Source organism: Colletotrichum tamarilloi, assembly GCF_030869305.1.
Source record: "Colletotrichum tamarilloi strain Tom-12 chromosome Unknown Scaffold_221.1, whole genome shotgun sequence".
Taxonomy (NCBI): Eukaryota; Fungi; Ascomycota; class Sordariomycetes; order Glomerellales; family Glomerellaceae; genus Colletotrichum; species Colletotrichum tamarilloi.
In genome coordinates, this window is record NW_026849605.1 from 14,714 (window position 1) to 33,799 (window position 19,086).

General features: G+C 52.1%; 7 protein-coding genes across 7 annotated transcripts; 5 read left to right on the plus strand and 2 right to left on the minus strand.

The window, feature by feature from the left end:
* Positions 1–261: 261 nt before the first annotated feature.
* CTAM01_16432 (methyltransferase domain-containing protein) lies at positions 262–2,041 on the plus strand (the record flags this gene model as incomplete). The annotated part of the gene is made up of 10 exons (XM_060532425.1): positions 262–330; positions 379–523; positions 591–613; positions 684–702; positions 786–908; positions 972–994; positions 1,043–1,080; positions 1,132–1,269; positions 1,335–1,754; positions 1,825–2,041. Coding segments are annotated over 10 exons (1,215 nt in total), but the record flags the coding sequence as incomplete, so codon positions are not given.
* Positions 2,042–4,984: 2,943 nt separating this feature from the next.
* CTAM01_16433 (extracellular proline-serine rich protein) lies at positions 4,985–6,052 on the plus strand (the record flags this gene model as incomplete). Its single annotated transcript, XM_060532426.1, has 2 exons — positions 4,985–5,262; positions 5,578–6,052. The coding sequence occupies 2 exons, from the start codon at positions 4,985–4,987 to the stop codon at positions 6,050–6,052; spliced, it is 753 nt and encodes a 250-aa protein (XP_060372996.1).
* Positions 6,053–7,389: 1,337 nt separating this feature from the next.
* CTAM01_16434 (uncharacterized protein) lies at positions 7,390–8,766 on the plus strand (the record flags this gene model as incomplete). Its single annotated transcript, XM_060532427.1, has 4 exons — positions 7,390–7,482; positions 7,590–8,412; positions 8,467–8,529; positions 8,588–8,766. 4 exons carry the CDS (start codon positions 7,390–7,392, stop codon positions 8,764–8,766), a joined length of 1,158 nt encoding a protein of 385 aa, XP_060372997.1.
* A 315-nt stretch (positions 8,767–9,081) lies between these two features.
* CTAM01_16435 (uncharacterized protein) lies at positions 9,082–10,065 on the minus strand (the record flags this gene model as incomplete). Its single annotated transcript, XM_060532428.1, has 1 exon — positions 9,082–10,065. One exon carries the CDS (start codon positions 10,063–10,065, stop codon positions 9,082–9,084), a length of 984 nt encoding a protein of 327 aa, XP_060372998.1.
* Positions 10,066–11,130: 1,065 nt separating this feature from the next.
* Positions 11,131–11,703, plus strand: CTAM01_16436 (uncharacterized protein; the record flags this gene model as incomplete). Its single annotated transcript, XM_060532429.1, has 2 exons — positions 11,131–11,372; positions 11,451–11,703. The coding sequence occupies 2 exons, from the start codon at positions 11,131–11,133 to the stop codon at positions 11,701–11,703; spliced, it is 495 nt and encodes a 164-aa protein (XP_060372999.1).
* Positions 11,704–14,780: 3,077 nt separating this feature from the next.
* On the minus strand, positions 14,781–16,390 carry CTAM01_16437 (uncharacterized protein; the record flags this gene model as incomplete). The annotated part of the gene is made up of 8 exons (XM_060532430.1): positions 14,781–15,134; positions 15,262–15,391; positions 15,450–15,515; positions 15,582–15,636; positions 15,693–15,829; positions 15,897–16,068; positions 16,143–16,170; positions 16,241–16,390. 8 exons carry the CDS (start codon positions 16,388–16,390, stop codon positions 14,781–14,783), a joined length of 1,092 nt encoding a protein of 363 aa, XP_060373000.1.
* Positions 16,391–17,608: 1,218 nt separating this feature from the next.
* CTAM01_16438 (phenylacetaldoxime dehydratase) lies at positions 17,609–18,718 on the plus strand (the record flags this gene model as incomplete). Its single annotated transcript, XM_060532431.1, has 1 exon — positions 17,609–18,718. One exon carries the CDS (start codon positions 17,609–17,611, stop codon positions 18,716–18,718), a length of 1,110 nt encoding a protein of 369 aa, XP_060373001.1.
* Positions 18,719–19,086: the final 368 nt, after the last annotated feature.

Sequence of the window (19,086 nt, forward strand, 5' to 3'; positions counted from 1 at the left end):
CTGGCAGTCTAGCTACCCAGAAAGACTTTTCGCCCCATTTTCGACAGCCACGAGAACGCGTGAACAAGTAATTATAATCTGCCTCAAGTATTCGACAAGCGACATTCTGAGTCGTACCATGCTTGCAAACGATCAGCCCCCAACCGACGGAGATGGAGAGGAAAGCAAACCCCCACCCCTTGAGGGCGAACTTTCGCCCGCTCTTTGGGAGAGGGCTGGTTGCCAATCGGTTATATTGACGTATTAACATGAATATTACAGGAGAAGCAGCAACCAAGGCAGCAGCAGTTGGCTGTGTTCGATGCCGACGATGACTTGGAAGAAGAAGACGTGAGAGAATCCTATCCCTGTCTATTTGCGGACTGTCTTGTGCTCTAGCTCCGATGTTTTGCTGAATACCTCTTCCTTATTGAACAGCTCTTCGATGACGCAGAGTCTTTGAGTTCGGACTCATCGGCAAAATCAAGAGTTTGGGAGAGCGAACACGAAAATGGTCGCACCTACCACTCCGTCAGCGCCGGAAGTTCGTACTCTATGGCATTGATTGTCTGCCATATTGATATGCTTAAAATTGCTGACTGGAGGCACAGAGTACCAATATCCGAACGACCAAGTAAGTGTGCCTCTGATAGTGCCATAGTGATGCAGTTCTCTATGAGCAAGCGCTAATTATACCCGTGTAGTGGGAAAATGACCGGCTAAGTGAGTGTGACATTCAATCCCAAACAAATTACATGCTGTGCAGAGCAGAAGCGACTCACATATGCTCATGTCGTATGATGCAGACTTTCAGCACCTTATCTGGACTCTCACTCTCGAAGGTAAATTAGCGATTTGCCCAGCTCACCAAACAGCGAAGCGTGTTCTAGACATGGGCACTGGAACGGGCGTGTGGGCCATAGCTTTTGGTGGGTGGCTTTCATGCACAGTATCTTTGAGTTTAGCCCCGGCTAATACGTCACGTTCTACAGCGAACGAATTTAAGGATGCCGAGGTTTGATACCGGACTACTTCCTGATCGCTCAGACTAAGTTGGAATTAGGTCATCGGTGTTGACTTGAGTCCCATTCAACCTTCGTGGTACAGCCTCTCGTTTTTTTGTTTTTTCATACGGTCTAATGGATCAAACAGGGCTCCTCCTAACTGCAAATTTGAGATTGACGACCTGGAAAAGCCGTGGGCCTGGCATGAGCCATTCGACTTCATCTTCTGCCGGACAATGGAAGGATCGTTTGCTGATCCGAAGCTGATTATTCAAGAGATATATGAGTATGGCGTCTCGAGTTGTTTAGCAAGGATACCGAGTATGGATTACTCACTAAGACTTTTGGCAGCAATCTGACACCTGGTGGTTGGTTCGAAGCCGGTGGTTTCGTCCTTCCAATGGGCTGTGATGACGGCAGCGTTCCCGAAGAATCGGCACTGCGAAGATGGCATGACCTGATGGCGCAAGCAGGCGAGCAGTGTGGACGTTCGATCGAGAGTCCATCGAAGTACACCAAGGCCATCGAGGATGCCGGATTCGTTGACATTGTAACCGAGAAATTCATCTGGCGCTTGAACACGTGGCCCAAAGACAAGAGGTTCAAAGAGATTGGGAGGTGGATGGTTCTCAATCTCGACATGGGCATAGAGGCACTGACTTTGGGTCTTCTTACGCGCGTCATGGGTTGGACAAGGGAAGAGGTCTTAAAATTGTGCGATGACGTTCGGAAAGACTTGGCAAAGACGTGGTACCACGCATATTGGAACGTGTAGGTCTTTTCCATTTTGATGATCATGAGCACCCACTGTTTTCAATAGTTGATGATGACATGTTTTTAGGCATGTTGTATATGCTCGGAAACCACTACAGATCGCGAATGACGAAGAAAGTCAGGGGGAGGCAAATTCGAGTCCTCCACTTGAATCAGCCGAATCGCCTGAGCCGTCAAAATCACCAGGATCGCCAAAATCACCAGAGTCACCCAAATCATCAGGATCATCCCATTCACCTCCGAGAAAACGGCAGAAAGGCCATCAGGTTTCTCCAGACCCGTGAGAAACATCGACGAGATCACTGCTTCTCAAGTTACCGGCGTCTCGAGACCTGTATTGAAAACATTGAAGAAGCTAAAGCTCTACGTCTCAGACAATTTGCGATTTGCGATCGCGATGCATTCAGAACATTTCTTTGTTCCTCGACACATCCCAATTTTCTGAAGTTGCAAGTCTAAACCGATTTTCATGGCTTGCAATCAAATCGCTGTTCGTCCACCCTGGATTTCTAAATGCTGTATTTTAGGAGACATCGGTTCGTCTGCGAGCAGCCCTTAGGCATCCTTTAGGCAGACCCGACACCTACCCTAAACACATGGCGCATTACAATCGAACAGGTATAGAACAAGAATGGATGTATTTTGCAGCTTGAAAATAGTATGCTTGTTGTTTGAACTTCCTGGGGACGATGCTGAGGATACAGCGTGAACGGGGCCGGCTAGGGGAGCTCTGCGCACGGACACGTGAATCCTACTTATAGCTGCTAGTGACGTTCCATCCCAACCAACTATCACTGGATGTCAACATCCACCAATCCCCGATAGTCTAGTGGTGAGGATATCTGCTTGTCATTGTAGATTCAACGATTCGCAGGGGACCGGGGTTCAATTCCCCGTCGAGGAGTATTCTTTTGCACTTTTGCCAACCTGGTCATCTAATTTTGTTGACCATCATCGTAGCTATCCAATCAACTGATTTTGGAATGCTCCCGCCCGATTGGAGTAGTGCAACGAGGACTTGGATGGCATGGAAGGAAGTTTGTATGGCCTGCACCACCACATCGTTCATACATGCACACTCTTTCGCATTGGTCATCGCATATTGAAATTTAAAGCAAACTCCCTTGCGGGATGTATCTGAGAGGTATGAACGAAGACATATGCATGTCGTTGAAATACACAACATACTAGGCCGGTGATGGTATTCACGAGTCGGGGGTCGGAGTTGATGCGCATCCCGCCGGCCGAGGTCAAACAGAGTCAACAGACAATGAGGATAGCCAAGCTCCCCATCATCGGCTGAACAGATGAGATCATTTCTTTACCCGTGCCGACCAATTTTTCAGACGGAATGACTGGGTGCAAGAAGAAAGGATGCACGAGCGTTTCCCACTTCCCTTGGTTGGAACAGCATGGTCTGGCAGACGGTGGCCTCTAGCTGTCGAGAATAGTTTAAGCTTGTTCGTGGTGGGAGAAGTGGTCATGTGCTTGTCTCCTGCAGTCAGCCACGAGTTCACTTAGACTATTTAGGCGTTGATGACCGTGGATCTTGGCGCTTCAGCACTCTGTGGTTGGTTCTTTCGACCTCGTCGAATCTCGCTACGACGCGAATAAGTGTGATGGAGGCGCGCAGACTCAACAATCGCTGCACTTCTCCGTCGATGTGTGTAGGTGACACAACCTGACTCTCACCATCGTATACACAACGGCGAGCCGCTCATGATTGATGCTGCAATTGACACATTGTGCGGCGCATGTCTTGTTTGTTAATCCCATCATGCCCCAAAATTTGCCTCATTCGCCAAGGCGGAACAAAGGCAACCCCTCCTTTTCTTATAGCGGATCGTGGGCCCGCAGGCTCCGAAAGCCCACCTCGCATTTGTTCCAGTCTGAGACGCGTTTTCTCGATGAACCCGCTCTTGGAGAGGAAATGAGATCCAGCAGAAGGAAAATGCGCTGGATCCCTATTTCCCATCTGCTGTTGTTAATAAGTCATTGAAATCCTGTTTCACCTTTCACGAAGTCGATCCGAACGACATTGGCAAGACTCCACGTCCAGTGGCAAACGAATCTCCTGCTGCTTTCGCCCGTAGGCTCATCCATCATACGTCTTTCCAATTTCCCATCCCGCGGCTCCTGCGGGGACTTTGGTTAATCGAACCGGGGGAGAAAGGAAACAAGCAGCGAACCGCTGTCGTAGAGGATGTTGAGATTGCGGCGCGGACGACCTTTCGCAAGTCCTGACATGGACAACGGCCGGATCGGTGCAAGTGCATCACGGTGAGAGTCAGACTGAATCGTTTGCTTTGTTGAATTAGGTTGACGCCACGCGCACCACGCCGCAAAGGAGCTGGTAAAAAGTCGGCCGCCATGAACTGGGAAGTTGGCTCGATTGGAAGCAGGAACACACCTAAAATTACCTGGAGGATCGCGGGATGGCGCCTAAAGGTTGAGATTGAGTAGGATTCAGGAACCGTCAGGAACCATTCAGGAACAGGGACTGGTCGTGAGAAAAAGGAGTTCCTGGCGCAGCGCCGCACACGCCCAATCGAAGCCCCTGCCGACTTCTCGGGCGCCCAATAGACTGGGAACAGATGAACTTGTGAAGCAGTCAGCCGTCCGTTTTAGGCCAGCAATTCCCCCTTTTCCCCTCAAAACACCAACAGACAAACCACACCAGAAAGTGGTGAACCAAGCAGCCACCAGAGGCCGAGCAGCAAAGCCGGGCTAAACTGTGCCGCAAACTGCTTAAATGCTCTCGCTTAGGCTGACGCTACGTGAGGCCACTCTAACCGCTCCAAGAAGTACCATCCGTGCCACGGTCCTGTCTTGAGTGACATGCCCGCCATCGTGAACCGCCCAACTGGCACCGGACAGCCCCCTTGCGAGTAAGAATCTCTGACTCTCTATGTAGGCGGCTTGCCAACGCCGAGGCGCGCCGTGGACGATAATACGAACTTGCCTTTTGCCTTGGGCCCTTGGCTCCGCGTCGTTCGATGGAGATTTCACGGCCGAGAGGATCCGGGGTTGACTCCACCCCTTTTGCGGCGCGGACGCAGCTGATGCCTATGGGCAATTTCCCGAATCCTCGACCTCCCAAAGAGCACATAATGGCCGCGATGCCCCCCCTAAACTTCCACCGGACTCTCAGGTTTTCCCTCTTGCTCCCTCACCGATCCCAGTCACTCTTTTAATACTATCCGGATCCGAAAAAAACTCCACCAAAAATGCGTTACTTCTCCGTTGCCCTCGCCCTCGCGGCCCCTCTGGTTTCCGCCATCGAGTTCACCAGCCCCTCGGCCAACTCCACCGTCGCCAAGGGCAAGAGCTACGAGCTGTCGTGGAACACGGTCGACACGGACCCGTCGACCTTCAGCGTCTTCCTCGTCAACTTTGTCAACTGGCCTCCTTCCTACGTCCTCTTGGCCCAGGATCTCGAGACCGCCGCCGGCTCTGCCTCCATCGACGTTCCCTGCTCCACCCTCAACTCTGACGGTTACCAATTGTGAGACATTCTCTTTCTTTTGTTCGTCGTTCTGTCTCTGCCTCTTACGACCTTTTTCCTTCTCTTTTGTCGAGTTGTCTTGACTCTTGACCCTTTGCGGTCTCGAATTCCCATTTCTACCCCTGAACTGTGCCCCAATTAGCCTGTTGTTGGCAGGGATAAGAATCTGACGAGTCATGCACTGCAACGGTCATTTCAAATGAAAAGCGGAGTGAACCACTCCAAAACAGAAAGAAAGAGAACAGGGGGTCAAATAAGATTGAAGTGCAGGGTGAGGGGGGAGTTATGTGGCTGACCCGAAATCCAAACAAACAGCAACGCCATCAACGGCACCAACGTCTACGTGATCTACGCGCAGACGCCCAAGTTCTCCGTCACCGGATCCGACTGCACCGATCCCACCACGCTGCCCCCGGCTTCGCCCTCCGCCTGCGCGCCGCCGAGCACCGTCACTGTCACGGTGAGCAAGACCCTTTCCAAGAACTCCACCGCGACGGCGACGGGCGGTTTCTCGGCGGCCCAGAGCAGCTTCATCACGACCACCGCCGCCGTCCCGGCCACCACTCCCGATGCCCCCGTCTTCCATGGCACTTGTCCTGACACCATTGGCTGGGCCTCAGACTACCATCACCCCGTAACTCTCACCAAGCCCCCTCACCACCCCGAGGCCACCGGCGCTCCCTACCCGACCGGCTCCTTCAGCGCTAAGCACAACGAGGAGGTGACTACCATTTACCGTACCACCTACCTGCCTTTGGAGCTGGCCCCGACTGGTGCTTGCAAGTGTTAGTGTGACCTAACATGACAATTTACACTGACAAGACTCTCCACGACTAATTAACAAACGGCCTTGACGTGAATTTTGGGGTCGAAACCGGGAAACGGACAACCGGCAGGAAAATCGGGGGTTATTGCAGCTTGCGTCGCCTCCTTTGAGGCAAAAAACTTTCTTGGACGTTGGTGGTTTGGTGTAATACTTTCTGGGCAGCAGAGAAAAAAAATGGAACGGAGGTTACGAAGTGAAGGTCGATATTCGACATCACTTCAGTACCCTCCTCCCCTTGAAGCCCTCAACTCATCCCACATCAAGTTTATCGCGTCTTCCTTTTCTCTTTGTGTGTATGCGCTTTACTTCTTAATGTCTAAATGTCTCATGACAACCATAAAAAAAAAGATGCCATCAAAAAATCATGAACATTTTGGTCCCGCTAAACGTGTTTTCAGGCCTCATGACTGCACGTCCGGAAACTTGTGAGAGTTGCAAAACAGAAACAACAAGCAACCCCGGCGACGCCAATAATAGCCCGCGCTGCCGCAGCTCCGTGACGCCAAGCCGTGCCGAGATGGTGGAGACGGTACCACTTGCGGCGCCGTCCGATGTCACTCAAAACCGATCCCACCTCATGCGCGCCAGCCATGCCGTGCCGGCCTGGCTCAGTGTTTGGCGACGGTTCTAGCCACGTCCTCCAACTTGACGTGCGTTTTAATAGCATCTCTCCCCTGGATCTTGCCTACTTTTCTGTCTTCCCACTGCGGTTGCAGGGTTTCCTCCATACCCGGCAAGTTGGATCGGCGTACAACACGCCTAAAGTTGAAGGTTTTGGAAAAAGATCCCCCTCTCGTAGGGCCCGAGCACCCAAGGCGAGTCCCTGTTGCACTAGTAAATAGAGCTTCATGCGGCTCAAGGCAAATCTCGATACCACGTTCTACGGGCCGGGTTCACGTCCACGTCACCCTGCCAAACACGGGGACGGTAGAACTAGCTAGCCTAGTCCAAAGTAAGCATGTTCTTGTATTGCGGACACTGGGGAAACGCACTTCTGACGACATCCGATTCCATATGTCGTTCCCTTATTATCGTTCCTCTTTTGGGTGATGTGTGGGACTGTAAGTGACCGGTTCCCTCTTTTCCTCTTTTCCCCAGACTGTTCATCACTTCATCTCGTCTGTCACTTGGTTCTTGATTGTTGTTGTTCTTGCCTTTTCCCGTCTGAATAGAATTGAAGCTTGATGCTTCGTGGTTTACTCTTTTAATTCATTTCATCACATTCCTTGCTGCTGCGCAGCCCGAACTTCACACTTATCAAACTTCTCTTTCTTGTCTTTCCTTGATTAGTCTCATAAAAGATGCGTTTCTCGTCCATGGTGGCCATCGCCCTCTTGGCGCTTGGCGAGACTGGGCTCTGTGATCGCCAAGAAGGGCAGTCAAAGTTGTTCTCTGTAAGCCATCCCTCCCAAGCACTTCAGTACAACCAAGAGATCAGATCATGTCTTGGTAACCATTCCGATTCTTCCATTACGGTCTCTGATACGGCTCATTCCCATAGGGTAGCGTCGCCGGCCGCGCCGCGGTCCTCGTAAGGCAAGAAGTCGAGAAGCCCACAGTCGAAAAGAGACAAATCAGCTTCGAAAACGGCGGCATCAGCATTGGCGGCGCCGGAGGTCTTCAACTAGGTGGCAAAGGCAAAGGCAACAGCAACGGCCAGGCCACGGCGGGTCAGCCCGGCACCAATGTCGCCGGTAACAGGACTGCCAACAACAATGCCGGCCTGACCATTGGTGGCATCAACCTCGGCGGCGGCAACGTCGGGACCACTGGAGGCAAGGGCAACAACGGAGGAACCGGCAACAGCGCGTTGGACGCTTTCCTGAACGCGGCGAACGGCAAGAAGAAGAACAACGGCACTGCTAATGCTGGCGAGGGGGCCGCTGCGCCGGGTAAAGCTGCTGGTGGCGAGGGACAAAAGGCTGGTGCTGGTGCTGGGGCTGGGGCTGCTGCCGGCGGTGGAAAGCAAAAGGGCGAGGGCGGTCCTGGAGCCAACCCGGGTGAAGCTGCCAAGGCTGAGCAGGGACTCGGAGCGAACCCTGGTGAGGCTGCAAAGGCCAATGAAGCCGCGAAGGAAGCTCAACGGAAGGGTGCCGGTGCCGGGCTCGGGGAGGCTAAGCCGGCTGGCGAGGCTCCGCCTGCGAATGCTGCCGAGGGAGCCAAACCTGCTGGAGGAGCCGCACCTGCTGAGGGGGCGAAGCCTGCGGAGGGAGCAAAGCCTGCCGAAGGAGCTGCTGAGGGACAGCCGAAGGCAGTGAAGGAATCTGAGCAGTTCAAGGACAATGCCGGCATCACCCTCGGTACTGATGGCCAAGCTCAGAACAGTAAGCTCTCGACACGGCACCACATCTTTCTTGATGGCTAACAGTAGACACCAGTCGGAGGCAATCTCGGTATCACAAAGGGTAGCGACGGCAGCACATCCGTCGGCGGCAAGTCTGGTAAGACGTCTCAGTTTCACCTTTTATTTTTGACCTTTACTGACGATAGTCACATCAGGTATCAACATCAGCCCTGGCGGCGCTCAGAGACAAGGCAAGGGAAAGGGTAACGGCCAGCAGCAAGCGACGCCGCCGCCTGCCGAGGGACAGCCGGCTGCCCAGCCTCCAGCTGCTGCTCCGGAAGCTCAGCCGGCGACGCCTGCAGCTCCGCCCGCTGCTCCCGCTGCTGAAGCGTGAGGGGGTTCTCTGCAGTTATATAGCACTCTGTCACGGGGCAAGAAATAGAAATGAGTAGCTTACTTCAGAGGGCGGACAGTGTGATGCTTGAATTGTTGAGGATTATCTAAACAGATAGGGAGAGCCGCGAGGGCTATCTCCATGTCCACCATCGCATTGAAACAACATCCCGTGCCTCCTATCGCAGCTCTTTGAATACAAGGGGATGAAATCCTTTTGCCTACTAGCTAAAGTACCTGTGTACGCTAACCCGTCTGAATCGCAACCAAATTTGAGTACCCCATCTGTGACGTCGGAGTTACTCCTGCGGCGACTTCAAGTAGAAGCCGCAGAAGCTTGAGACTCGCCGATCTTACGGCATTCGCAGTCAGCAGGACAATTGGGCGAACTCAAGGTGCGCAAGCGAACATCTTTCTCGGTGAGAAGTATCTCAAAGACCGCCTTCCGAATCTCGCAGTCCCAAGCGTACACCTTAGTGCCCTTCTTCTTGAAGATGTTGCAGAGATTACTGTCGTTCTTCTTGTGCATGATCATCCAGTCAGCCAAGTCTCCGTAGTCGGTACGGCGAAGAGGGACGATGCCGGCGTGCTTGACGGAACGGGGACGGGGCGCGCCAAACATGGGGACCATCGCAAAGGCCAAGTAAAGCTCCTTAAGGTTGGGGAGCACCATGGCAGCGTGGACATGCTTGTCTAGGCCCTGGGGGAGCATGATTTTGAACTTCTGGATGCATTCCATGAACCGAAGTCCCGCGGGAGTAGGCAGGTGGAGCGCCATGCCGAGGAAGTCGGCGTAACGCTCGAGGACCGCGACATGTCCGCCCAGGAAAACAAAGGCCACGACGAAGTCATCGATGGATGGAAGGACCCATGCCGTCATTTGAAAGCCGACAGCCATTCCGGCCGGGCTCATTCTGGCTCTGGGAAGGCGGCGGTACGTCTGATGGACGAGGGCGCGGGACTTTTGGTTCAGCTGGGAGGCCATTCGGATGCGAGAGAATCGTCGCTTCATGGCTTTGACGTGGTCCGAATCGCTCATGTTCATATCGGTAAGGACGAGCTTCGAGGCAGTGTCTTGCTTGTATGCGATGCCCCAGTTCAAGCACACCTCCTTGGAGGCGGCATCGTTGATGAGGGCGTCGATAATGAGCAGGACAATGTCCATGGGTAGAGAAGCCGGTCCGGTCTTGCCAGGAGGAGTAGGCTGGAGACCCTTTGACAAGGAGATGGTCTTGGGGGACTGGGTCTGAGGAGCCCGCGTGCCTTGACGGCCCTTCTTGTGCTTGTTGCTGTGAGGCATGATTACGGGTATGAGAGGGACGGTTTGTCGACGAAGATCCGCTGCCTAGTTGACAAAATCTGGCAAGATATGAATTAGCTAGAGCAGAGATGAGGAAATAGAATGGTCGTCTCACCGGTTTCTTGCTGGATCTACCTTTTGATAGGAGCAAACGGGCGATAGGCCTGTGGGTGGATGGGAGGAAGGGCCTCGATCTTTCCTCCTAGAAAAAGTGAGCAACGTAAGAAGAAGAAGTTCGTTTGTATAAGTAGCGGAGACTGTGAGATGAAGAAAGATTGACATTCTCCATATACCGTGGTGAGTGAGAGATCAAGTGAGACAGTCTATAGGTAGGCCGCAGGTGAAGCTGCAGAGTAGTTCACCGCCCTGCCACCCGACAAAAGAGGTCCGTTTGAACAAATCATCTCCGGATATCTGCTTCAGAACAGAAGCGCTCCTACCTCTACATCAAAGGTGTGCCTTCCAGTTGTCTCTTTTTGCTCCTGCGTGTCTGGGTTGTTCCTGCCTGTTCTCACTGAGACCATTGGTGCCTTCCATTTTCTACCCGCGTTGGTCGTGCCTTCCCACCCGACAAGTTGACGCCTTCCTGAGAATTTGTTATCTGATTCAACCGTCATGTGACCGAGGTGCATAGGTAGGGAAACTGGGGAGGAAGGTGCTGTTCATACCTCTCCCACCTTGCCTTAGGTTAGTACCTACCTAGCTTGGGCTTACTTTAGAACACGGTAGTGCCGCCGCCTTGGGCTCTTGAAAACATCTCACCCACCTACATCAACTGATAAATGTCCTCCTGCTATTCTCTCCCCTCTCAAGTTCGTCCTCAATCAAATCGCCTCGAGACCTTGGGTTTATATTTGGTCGCCGGTTCCCTGACCAGATCGAGGGCAGTGGCCGAAATATCTGGTGATTTGGCCCTCTCTCAAGCATCGTGAGAACAACTGAGCATACCTTGTCTGTCTTCTCGTGTAATACTAACTTCTACCATCAATGCCAGGACAAGTTTTTCAAACGCCAGAAGCCAACGACCATTACCAGTCACCGTGCCAGTGACCAGGCATCATCGAAATGAGCGCCAACGATGAGAATGTCTATGCGCTTAGCACTGCAGAGATCGAACCAGAGGCAGCAGCTACTTTGCCTATACTCGATGGAGCTGCAAAACTGCCTTACGAGCTTGTCCTTAACATTATGGATTATGACGTTCTCCACGCTGAGAGTACTGATTCATCAGAAATCACTTTCGGACTAGATAGGGACGACGATACAGCTCTCGGCGTCTCGTTCTACTTGATAGATGCTCATGACTGGTGCCCTTCTATCTGTCAAAGACCTTAATCTACACAGCGTCACCGATTCTCTGGTATACGCAGCTTTCTCCAAACCAGTCGGAAGATAAGGTCCATGGCCCTCGGCAAATTCTACTTCATGTATCGACTGGCGCCAGATGGGTTAAACATCCCAAACTTCGTCTTCATCAACCCGAAGAAAGATATGTTCCAGATCTGCAAGGACTGGGCGTGGGATGCTCTCAAGCATCCTAGCGCAGAGCTCAAGCCACTTCTCGAGCGCATGTGCAAAGTCTATGTTGGCGATTACAACTTCTTTACGCCAACCAACTCCGCGAAGATTGAGATCTAAAAACATTTCCCCGGCATTCGTCTGATCAACATAGACATTGGAACGAAGGAATATCTGGAAAGAAGATCAGAGGCTGAGCTGGCCGAACTGGAAATGGAAGCTGGTGTTTGGAGCATCCCTGCTGATTTGTTCCCGGATCTTGCAGGATGGTCAGAAAACCACAGGTCGACATTTCTCAGCGTATGGAAGCCATTCAAAGAAAGAAGGATTGATCTTCTGGCTTGGAAAGTCATCTGGTGGCCGGCCACGGACGATCGTCTGTTGTGCAAAGAGGGTTGGCTTTATGCCTCTTCAGATGACATTCACGTGAAGTTCTGCTACGACTTGGACCATTATTGCAATCCCTGGGATTGAGTCTGCTCGGAAGCCACTCCAATTACTTCGATGTGTTACCGGACCGAGGTTGTTTACCGGTTGTTGATCAACAGTCATCCTGCGAGAACTTGGGAAGTTTTGTCCTTTGGAAAACGATCATGTCGAGGTAGAAATTCAGGTCGTCATCCTCATGTTCATACAATCAAGAATGCCTAATGGAAGGGTCTTCTCGTCCGCTGGTGTTCTCTCTCGGTTGGCGTTCCTCACTGACTCGATGAACCTGCCTTACTGCTTCTAAGGGCTAGGGTGCCTGCGTGCGACGTTACAGTCCTTCCCCTTCACGGTTCACGCTGTGTCTTGTGTAGTAGCCCAGGCGGCGAAAGTCGTGTGAGAGGTATTGCATTGAGATGCTAATATCAATCTTTTGTTGCGAGTTGGAGTGGTGGACTCAACTTTGCCGAATGGACTTATGTGTGTGTGGTCATTGTACCTAAGCCATGAGTGAGCGGCCTAAAGTTACATATTTACTAAATCACGACAGGTGTACATATGTCAACCTTCGGTGAAGATTGGACTTTGATGACCTACACTAGTTGGATAAGGTAGGCTTGCTGGTGGCCACTATTGCTCGAATATGCAGACTAGCCCTTCACACGGCGAAGGAATAAAATGCTACATATCTGCTCTCGACATGTATACTGGCTAGAGGTATAATTGTGAGATTGATAGGCCTCCCTAATTGTCCTTATGGTAGTAGGGCGGCGCTTCGGCCGACTAACCAGGCATGTTGGAAGACAAAATTCGTAAAGAACTCATGTAAGTAAGGACACTCACGATCAATGATACATAAGCTACCTGTTGGTCAAAGAAGGTGCCTTGTCGGAACCTGAATTTGTCGAGAATCGCTCCAATTAAAATATTATATGAAGCTACCACGGACGGAGTATCGTGGCAGTCGGTGGTGTGGCAGTTAATGTAACGGTAGCCTGCAGGCGGTAGCCTCTTAGGAGCCGCAACCTCTCGACATCCCCAGTGGCTCGGTCTAGAAAGGACTATATTCTTCGGTCGTGAGTCAACGGCAGTGTCTGTGTAGATCCAGCCACCTGCTTCTTGCTATCTGATATTGAATCTCGCTAGTTTGTAGTGCGGTTTGGACTCGGCTCGCGGTCTTTGAAGCGCCAGTTTCCAGGCCTTACGTTTTGCCCTGGACAGTTATTGTTGATTCACATGTCAGCGGGGTAAGGCCTTCCGGGCGGCACGAAGCTCAATGACCTGGCTTTGAATCGCATAATGCGTATGTGGAAGGAGGAAGCCCATGAGTCCCTTTGAAGTGGAAGTAGGGGGTGAAAGGGCCGCTGCCCGACCAGCAGCGCCTTTTGATTGCCTCTATCCTAACTGTTGCCACGTTGGGTATGCGTCATGTGTTAATCATTGATCACGGCTGAAAACCGAGGTGTTGCTGTTTCTGAGACTCTGGGCGAACTGTACCGAATGTCGAAGGGAAGGGTCATTTCGCTCGGCCAATGAATCTGTCAAAGACATCTTTGCAATCATAGCATATGTGGTTGCTTATTGATAGAGGGTGATTTGGGGTCTTCCAAGATCTGGTGAGTGGAGCTCCGGGCTTAGTTCAATGTTGTTACGCCAGGTTGCGCCAATCTGCCGAAGGGCCGGGTAATGCTGTTCCGCAATCATGGCGAGAGCACCCCAGCACCAAAGGGTCCAAATTCTGATTCTTGCGTCCGGGCACAATGGTCAGGAATAGTCTTCATTTCATGTCTTGTGCAACGCGAATCGAATTAAGCAAAGAACGGGAAAGAGAACAGCTCGACTTGACATTGGAAAATGGAAGGTTTTCTGACCACAACAATAAAGAAAGAGGGTTTCGTTCTCCAAGACGGCTTTTAACCAAACTCCATGTCTAGTGCCCCTGAATGAGAAGGGTACATGCTCGTCATCTCAGGCGCTACACGATTCACGAAGCCTGGCGGACGGAGACGAGACCTGGCAGGACTCCAGCAGGCTGCAGCAACTATCACAGCCTTAGTAACTATCATATATGATACATCAAGTGGCCGGGATCCTTACTCATGAACAGCACATCATGAATTCGAAGACCAAGGTTTGGAAGAGATCGCGATGTTATCCTGCAGGATACAAGGACGAGGTGTTGTTGTGCTCCGTCCAATCAGGTGTGTTGCGGACCTGCGGAGTGGATACCTCCGCAGTCCCGCTTTCTTCAACCTCCTGTCCATCTACCGAGTACCAAGAAATCCGAGAACCTTCATCGGTTCAGCTCCATGGGTGTTGTAACTGTTGTTTGCCTATCTGGGCGGACCTGAGTACCCCGCAAGCCGGTATTGACCTATAGCACGGGAGACATCCGTTAAACGTGGTTCCATCACTTGGCCGCGCACCAAAAGCGAGTGGCACTAAGCCGGATCCTGGGATGTCTCGACTCGTGGGATTCTGGAGTTTTCCGGTCGCACAGCTAGAACAAAAGCGTTGGCGCCAGAGTATTGGTCTAAACCAAGACGCGATAACAATCGCTCTAAAGAAGAGGGCCAGAAAACGCAAATGTGATCACAGACTCGCACTAACACCGAAACATTCATGGCTATGACGTGCCAAGGTTCCTCTTCGCATTACGAACCAAAGTTCCAACGCCTTTGAGGCGGGCTTGTACACTAATTACAAGCTAATCGTTTACTGTACATTATCTAACATGGATATCGTGGTGTTTTCTCTCGCCGAACCAAGCCCTACGCCATCCTCGAGATCTCAAACGTAGTCTTGACATGAATGTTGCCCGTATTACTGCGAATCTCCTCGTCCGAACGCTTAGCCGAAACCGATACGTCGTGTAGGCTCTTCATGATGCGCTCCTCGCTGTCGTTATCAATCTCGGTCCACCCCATGATCGCCGAGCGACCATCCTTGGTCAGTTTATCGAGACGATGACTGCTGCTCTTCGCGCCAATCGTGACAATGTGATTAGCCGACTCCTGGCCGCCCGTCTTGGAGCGGTTCTTTGACGTGCGGGATCGCACGGCCGAAGCGTTTTTGGCGATCCAGGGACCCAGGACCGGGGCGTTGACGGCTAGGATTGCGACGAACTGTCGGGGTGGGGAAAAGCCGGGGTCAGTGGGGGTGAACGAACGGAATCAGAGTTTGCCGGATCAGAAAGGGAGAAGGGGGGGGGGGGGGGGCACGGTAAATTGGATTGAGGAACGTGGGCCTTACTGTTTCTCTGATGGACCAAATGGTGCCTAGGTTGATCGACTTTGCATCCTGCAGGCAGAGGATACACCTGAGAAGCGTGGCAATGATGATGAAGACGCCTGTGCAGAGCCACAAAGAACAAATAATTTTCCTGACCATCATTAGTAACTTACACAAACTACCTTAAGTTTGCCATGGAGTTGACTTACTTGGCCGTTGGCATCTGAACAGACCATAGCAATGGTATTGGGATGTAAAGAATCATCATGTCGGTTCTATCTCCGTGTCAGAACATTTTCCACAAGTCATAGGGCTGTGAGGTGTCCTTCGGAAAGACATACGTGACGTTGGTAATTGCCAGTGCAATGTAGTTAGGAATGTTCAGCGCACAAGCATCTGTATCCGCAAGTCAACTTGAGGTCCATCAAAACCGAGCGAGGAGAGAAACGAACCGCCAGGGTATGGATAAATCTGCCAGTTCCTGTGTACTGGCATGCACTTTGTCATGATGACAAGGACTGTGGCGACGTAGCATAGAACACACGCTCCGGCAGTTATCTTCACCATCTTTTGCTGCTGCAAATTAAGTCTATTTCCCATCAACCAAAACGTCAGCTAACCTTCCACAGGGAGGATGACCAGTTGGTGGGTCGTACGTGAGCCTCATGTAGAGGAAAAGCATGCACGCTTTCAAGCACCAGATCAGGGTAACGTAGAGAACCCATCCTGCCAGAAGGCATTTGCTCCCAATGACGATTGACTGTTTTTGTTGGTCCGAAAGCGTCAGGGCAATCGCATCGCTCATTCCGGTGATGCTACCATATCGACCTGAAGCGGAGAGAAAGAAAGTTAGATTTTGATCCGATCTCGCGAAGTAAGGGGGCTGTCAACGGAATCCTCACCGATCATCTCAAGCATCAACAACTCGCCCTAGAAACCCAAGGGTCAGCTCCAAACTCTATCTTCAAAGCGGTCGTGCGCTGGGTGAGGACACCCTTACCGTCCAGAACAACACCGCGATGGCCGCGAAATAATCATCTCCTTCCCAATTGGTCCCAACGAGTCTCGTCCGATAGACTATGCGTATCAGGAGCACGAGCAAGCCGATGGCATACTCGGTCCAAGCCTCGACTTGGAACGGCGTCGCCATGGTGTGAGCTGGCGCTGGTGGTGGGGGAGTGCCCGGGTGGGAAGATGCGGGCTATGCAGTTGCGGTGGTCTCTCGTCCGCAAGTTTCGCCCCTCACCTCTGCAATGTGATGTGGCCTCCCTTTTCAACCCAGGAAGCAAAAAGCTTCTGCTGGGGCCAGGCATGAATTATACAAAATTCCCGCTGTCCAAATCCAGTCATGCCCCAGGCGCGTGTCTGCCAGTTCTGGGATCTTGGAAGCAAAAAACACTATAGAACCAGGGGGTCAAACTAGGACCTTATGGTGCCATGTTGACACTTTGAGTTGCATTCCGACATCTTGCCGTGGGAAAAAGGGGCCTTTCGAACAGAATCCCCATCCGTACCTGAATCGTGAAAGTCGTCTTTGAGGGACTAGTGTCGGGGCTCGCAATATAGATCTGCGCCTGTCTTTGCAATTCTGAGGCTGCAGCAGGCTGGGAAGCCTGGGGAGGCCGTCCTTCTGCCCACCGCGGGTGGAGTTTGCGCGCTTGGTGGAACGTTGGTCAGGATGTCAATAGTTTGCGACCCCTGCGAGAGGGACCTTTCCGAGTGCTGCCCAAGACGTGACGCGCAGTCATATCTATCATGCGTTTGCCGTCCCGCTGGAGAATGTCTCTTTGTTATTTCCTGGTGCGGAGACGTCTCGGTGCGCCATCTACTTAGCGTAAAGTCAGTGCCCGGGGAAGTCAACCGTCTCTTTCTTAGCTCACTACCGCCCTCGTGGGCGCGAGACATTGAACTGTTAGCCATATGAGATAAAGTCGTTCGGAATTGGGTTGACAGCACATAAGGCAGAAATGGCTTGTAATCGTCAAGATAACAAGTCGGATCTTCCGACATGCTGGTTCGTCCCATGATGCAACGACGGTTCGAAGCTACGCCAAGTTGGTATTTGGAGTCGCAACTAAGGTTGTAGGGACAGACCCCATCAATCCCAAGGACTTGATCGTTTGGGAAACGACACGACCTTTGCCGATTGCTTCTCGTCAAGCATCCCTGTACTTGCATCTCAGCATGGCATTTCGACTTGACCCTAGACCATCTTCCAAAGATGCGGCCTTGTTCCTCCGCTTCTTGGTATCAGTCAGGTTCCTAGCCCCTTGGTGTGGCTTAAAAGCATAGTCCCCCGACTCTCTCTCCTCGGCCGGCTACTCTCTATCCCCCCTTGTCGCCAATCCCATCAACCGTATTACGCAAGATGCTTGTCTCCGCAATCCCAGAGCACCTCCAGCAGTGCCCCCGAAAGATCGCTGCCAAGACACCACCTGGCTTTCAACCTCCTTTCCCAGCTTATAGCGCCAGCTTCCCCAAGGACACGAAAGACCTCGTCTTCGCTGTTATCGGTGCCCAGTACACCTCTCAATCCAACGCTGATGGCGCCGCCGTCGCCCAGTTGACCAAGTTCACCACCTCCAAAGCTGTCGACGCCGTGGCCCGCCCGCAGTTCGCCGAGTGGGCGTCCGTCACCGACAACAAGGGCTACTACAACGTTGCTCACCTCGCATACTGGCCGAGCAAGACAGCCTACGAGAAATGGGCCGTCGACTCAGGGTTCCAACAATGGTGGGAGGAGCTCGAGGCTGGGTCACACACCAACGGATGGTTCCTCGAAATCTTCTTCCCAACAATCGACCGGTTCGAGACGGTGTTTTCCAATAATGAAGTGCCTGAGGGTGCAGCACACATGAGAGAATGTGTTAGGGGCCCGATCCAGGAGCATGTTTACTGGGGTAGCATGCGTGACCGCATGGCTGCTGCTCAGGACGATGAGCTGGCTGGTGAGAAAGTTGAACGACCAGCGACGACTAACCACACCAACGGGACGAACGGTACTAACGGACACACAACATCGTCATCTCGCAGAGTCAAGGTCGGTGGTAAGCGCAATTTGGCCATCATTCGCTCCGGCCAAGACTGGTCCGACACTCTGCCCGAGGAGCGTGAGCTCTATCTCAATACTATGCATCCTGTCCTAATTCAGGGCATGAACTTCCTGCGCGACCAAAGAGAGGAAGTTGGATGTCACAGCTGCCGGTTCATGGATCTAATCGACCCCGTGACGGGCAAGGCCGATAAGGATCGCACCTTTGGACTGGCCTTCTTCGATGAGCTGGGCTCTCTCGAGGGATGGGCTAAGCAACACTCGACACATTTGGAAATCTTTGGAGGGTTCCTGCAGTATGCAAAGAAGCTGGAGAACAACGTGTCGCTCCGTCTGTTCCACGAGGTTCTGGTACTGAAACCTGAGCAGCAACTGTTTGAATACGTTGGCTGCCACCCAGGTACTGGTTTGCTGGCTATAGTTTAGTCGCATAAAGAGTCGAGATACCAAGCGTTGATTGAAGATACAAATGCCATTATTCCAGTCTCAGCGGGTGCTACGGGTGACGTAGCGGTCACAGGAATGCGCGCTGCCATAATGATGCATCTGATGCCTGAGACTCACACTATGCCTCTAGGAGCTTTCCTGAATCAAGTTAGGTTGACGTAGCTCTCTCGGGTCAGTGTCCCCCCTTATCGTGCGGACGTCACAGCTCCGCAAGCTCACAGATACTGTGGTTCCTGAATTGTCGGTATACCTGCATCACATGAGTGATCTGTTATCAAAGATCCCCTGATATTTTCTAGCCGCAAAAGACATTTCGTCCTGGGTTTGAGCGCGAGTTTATGTTGCGG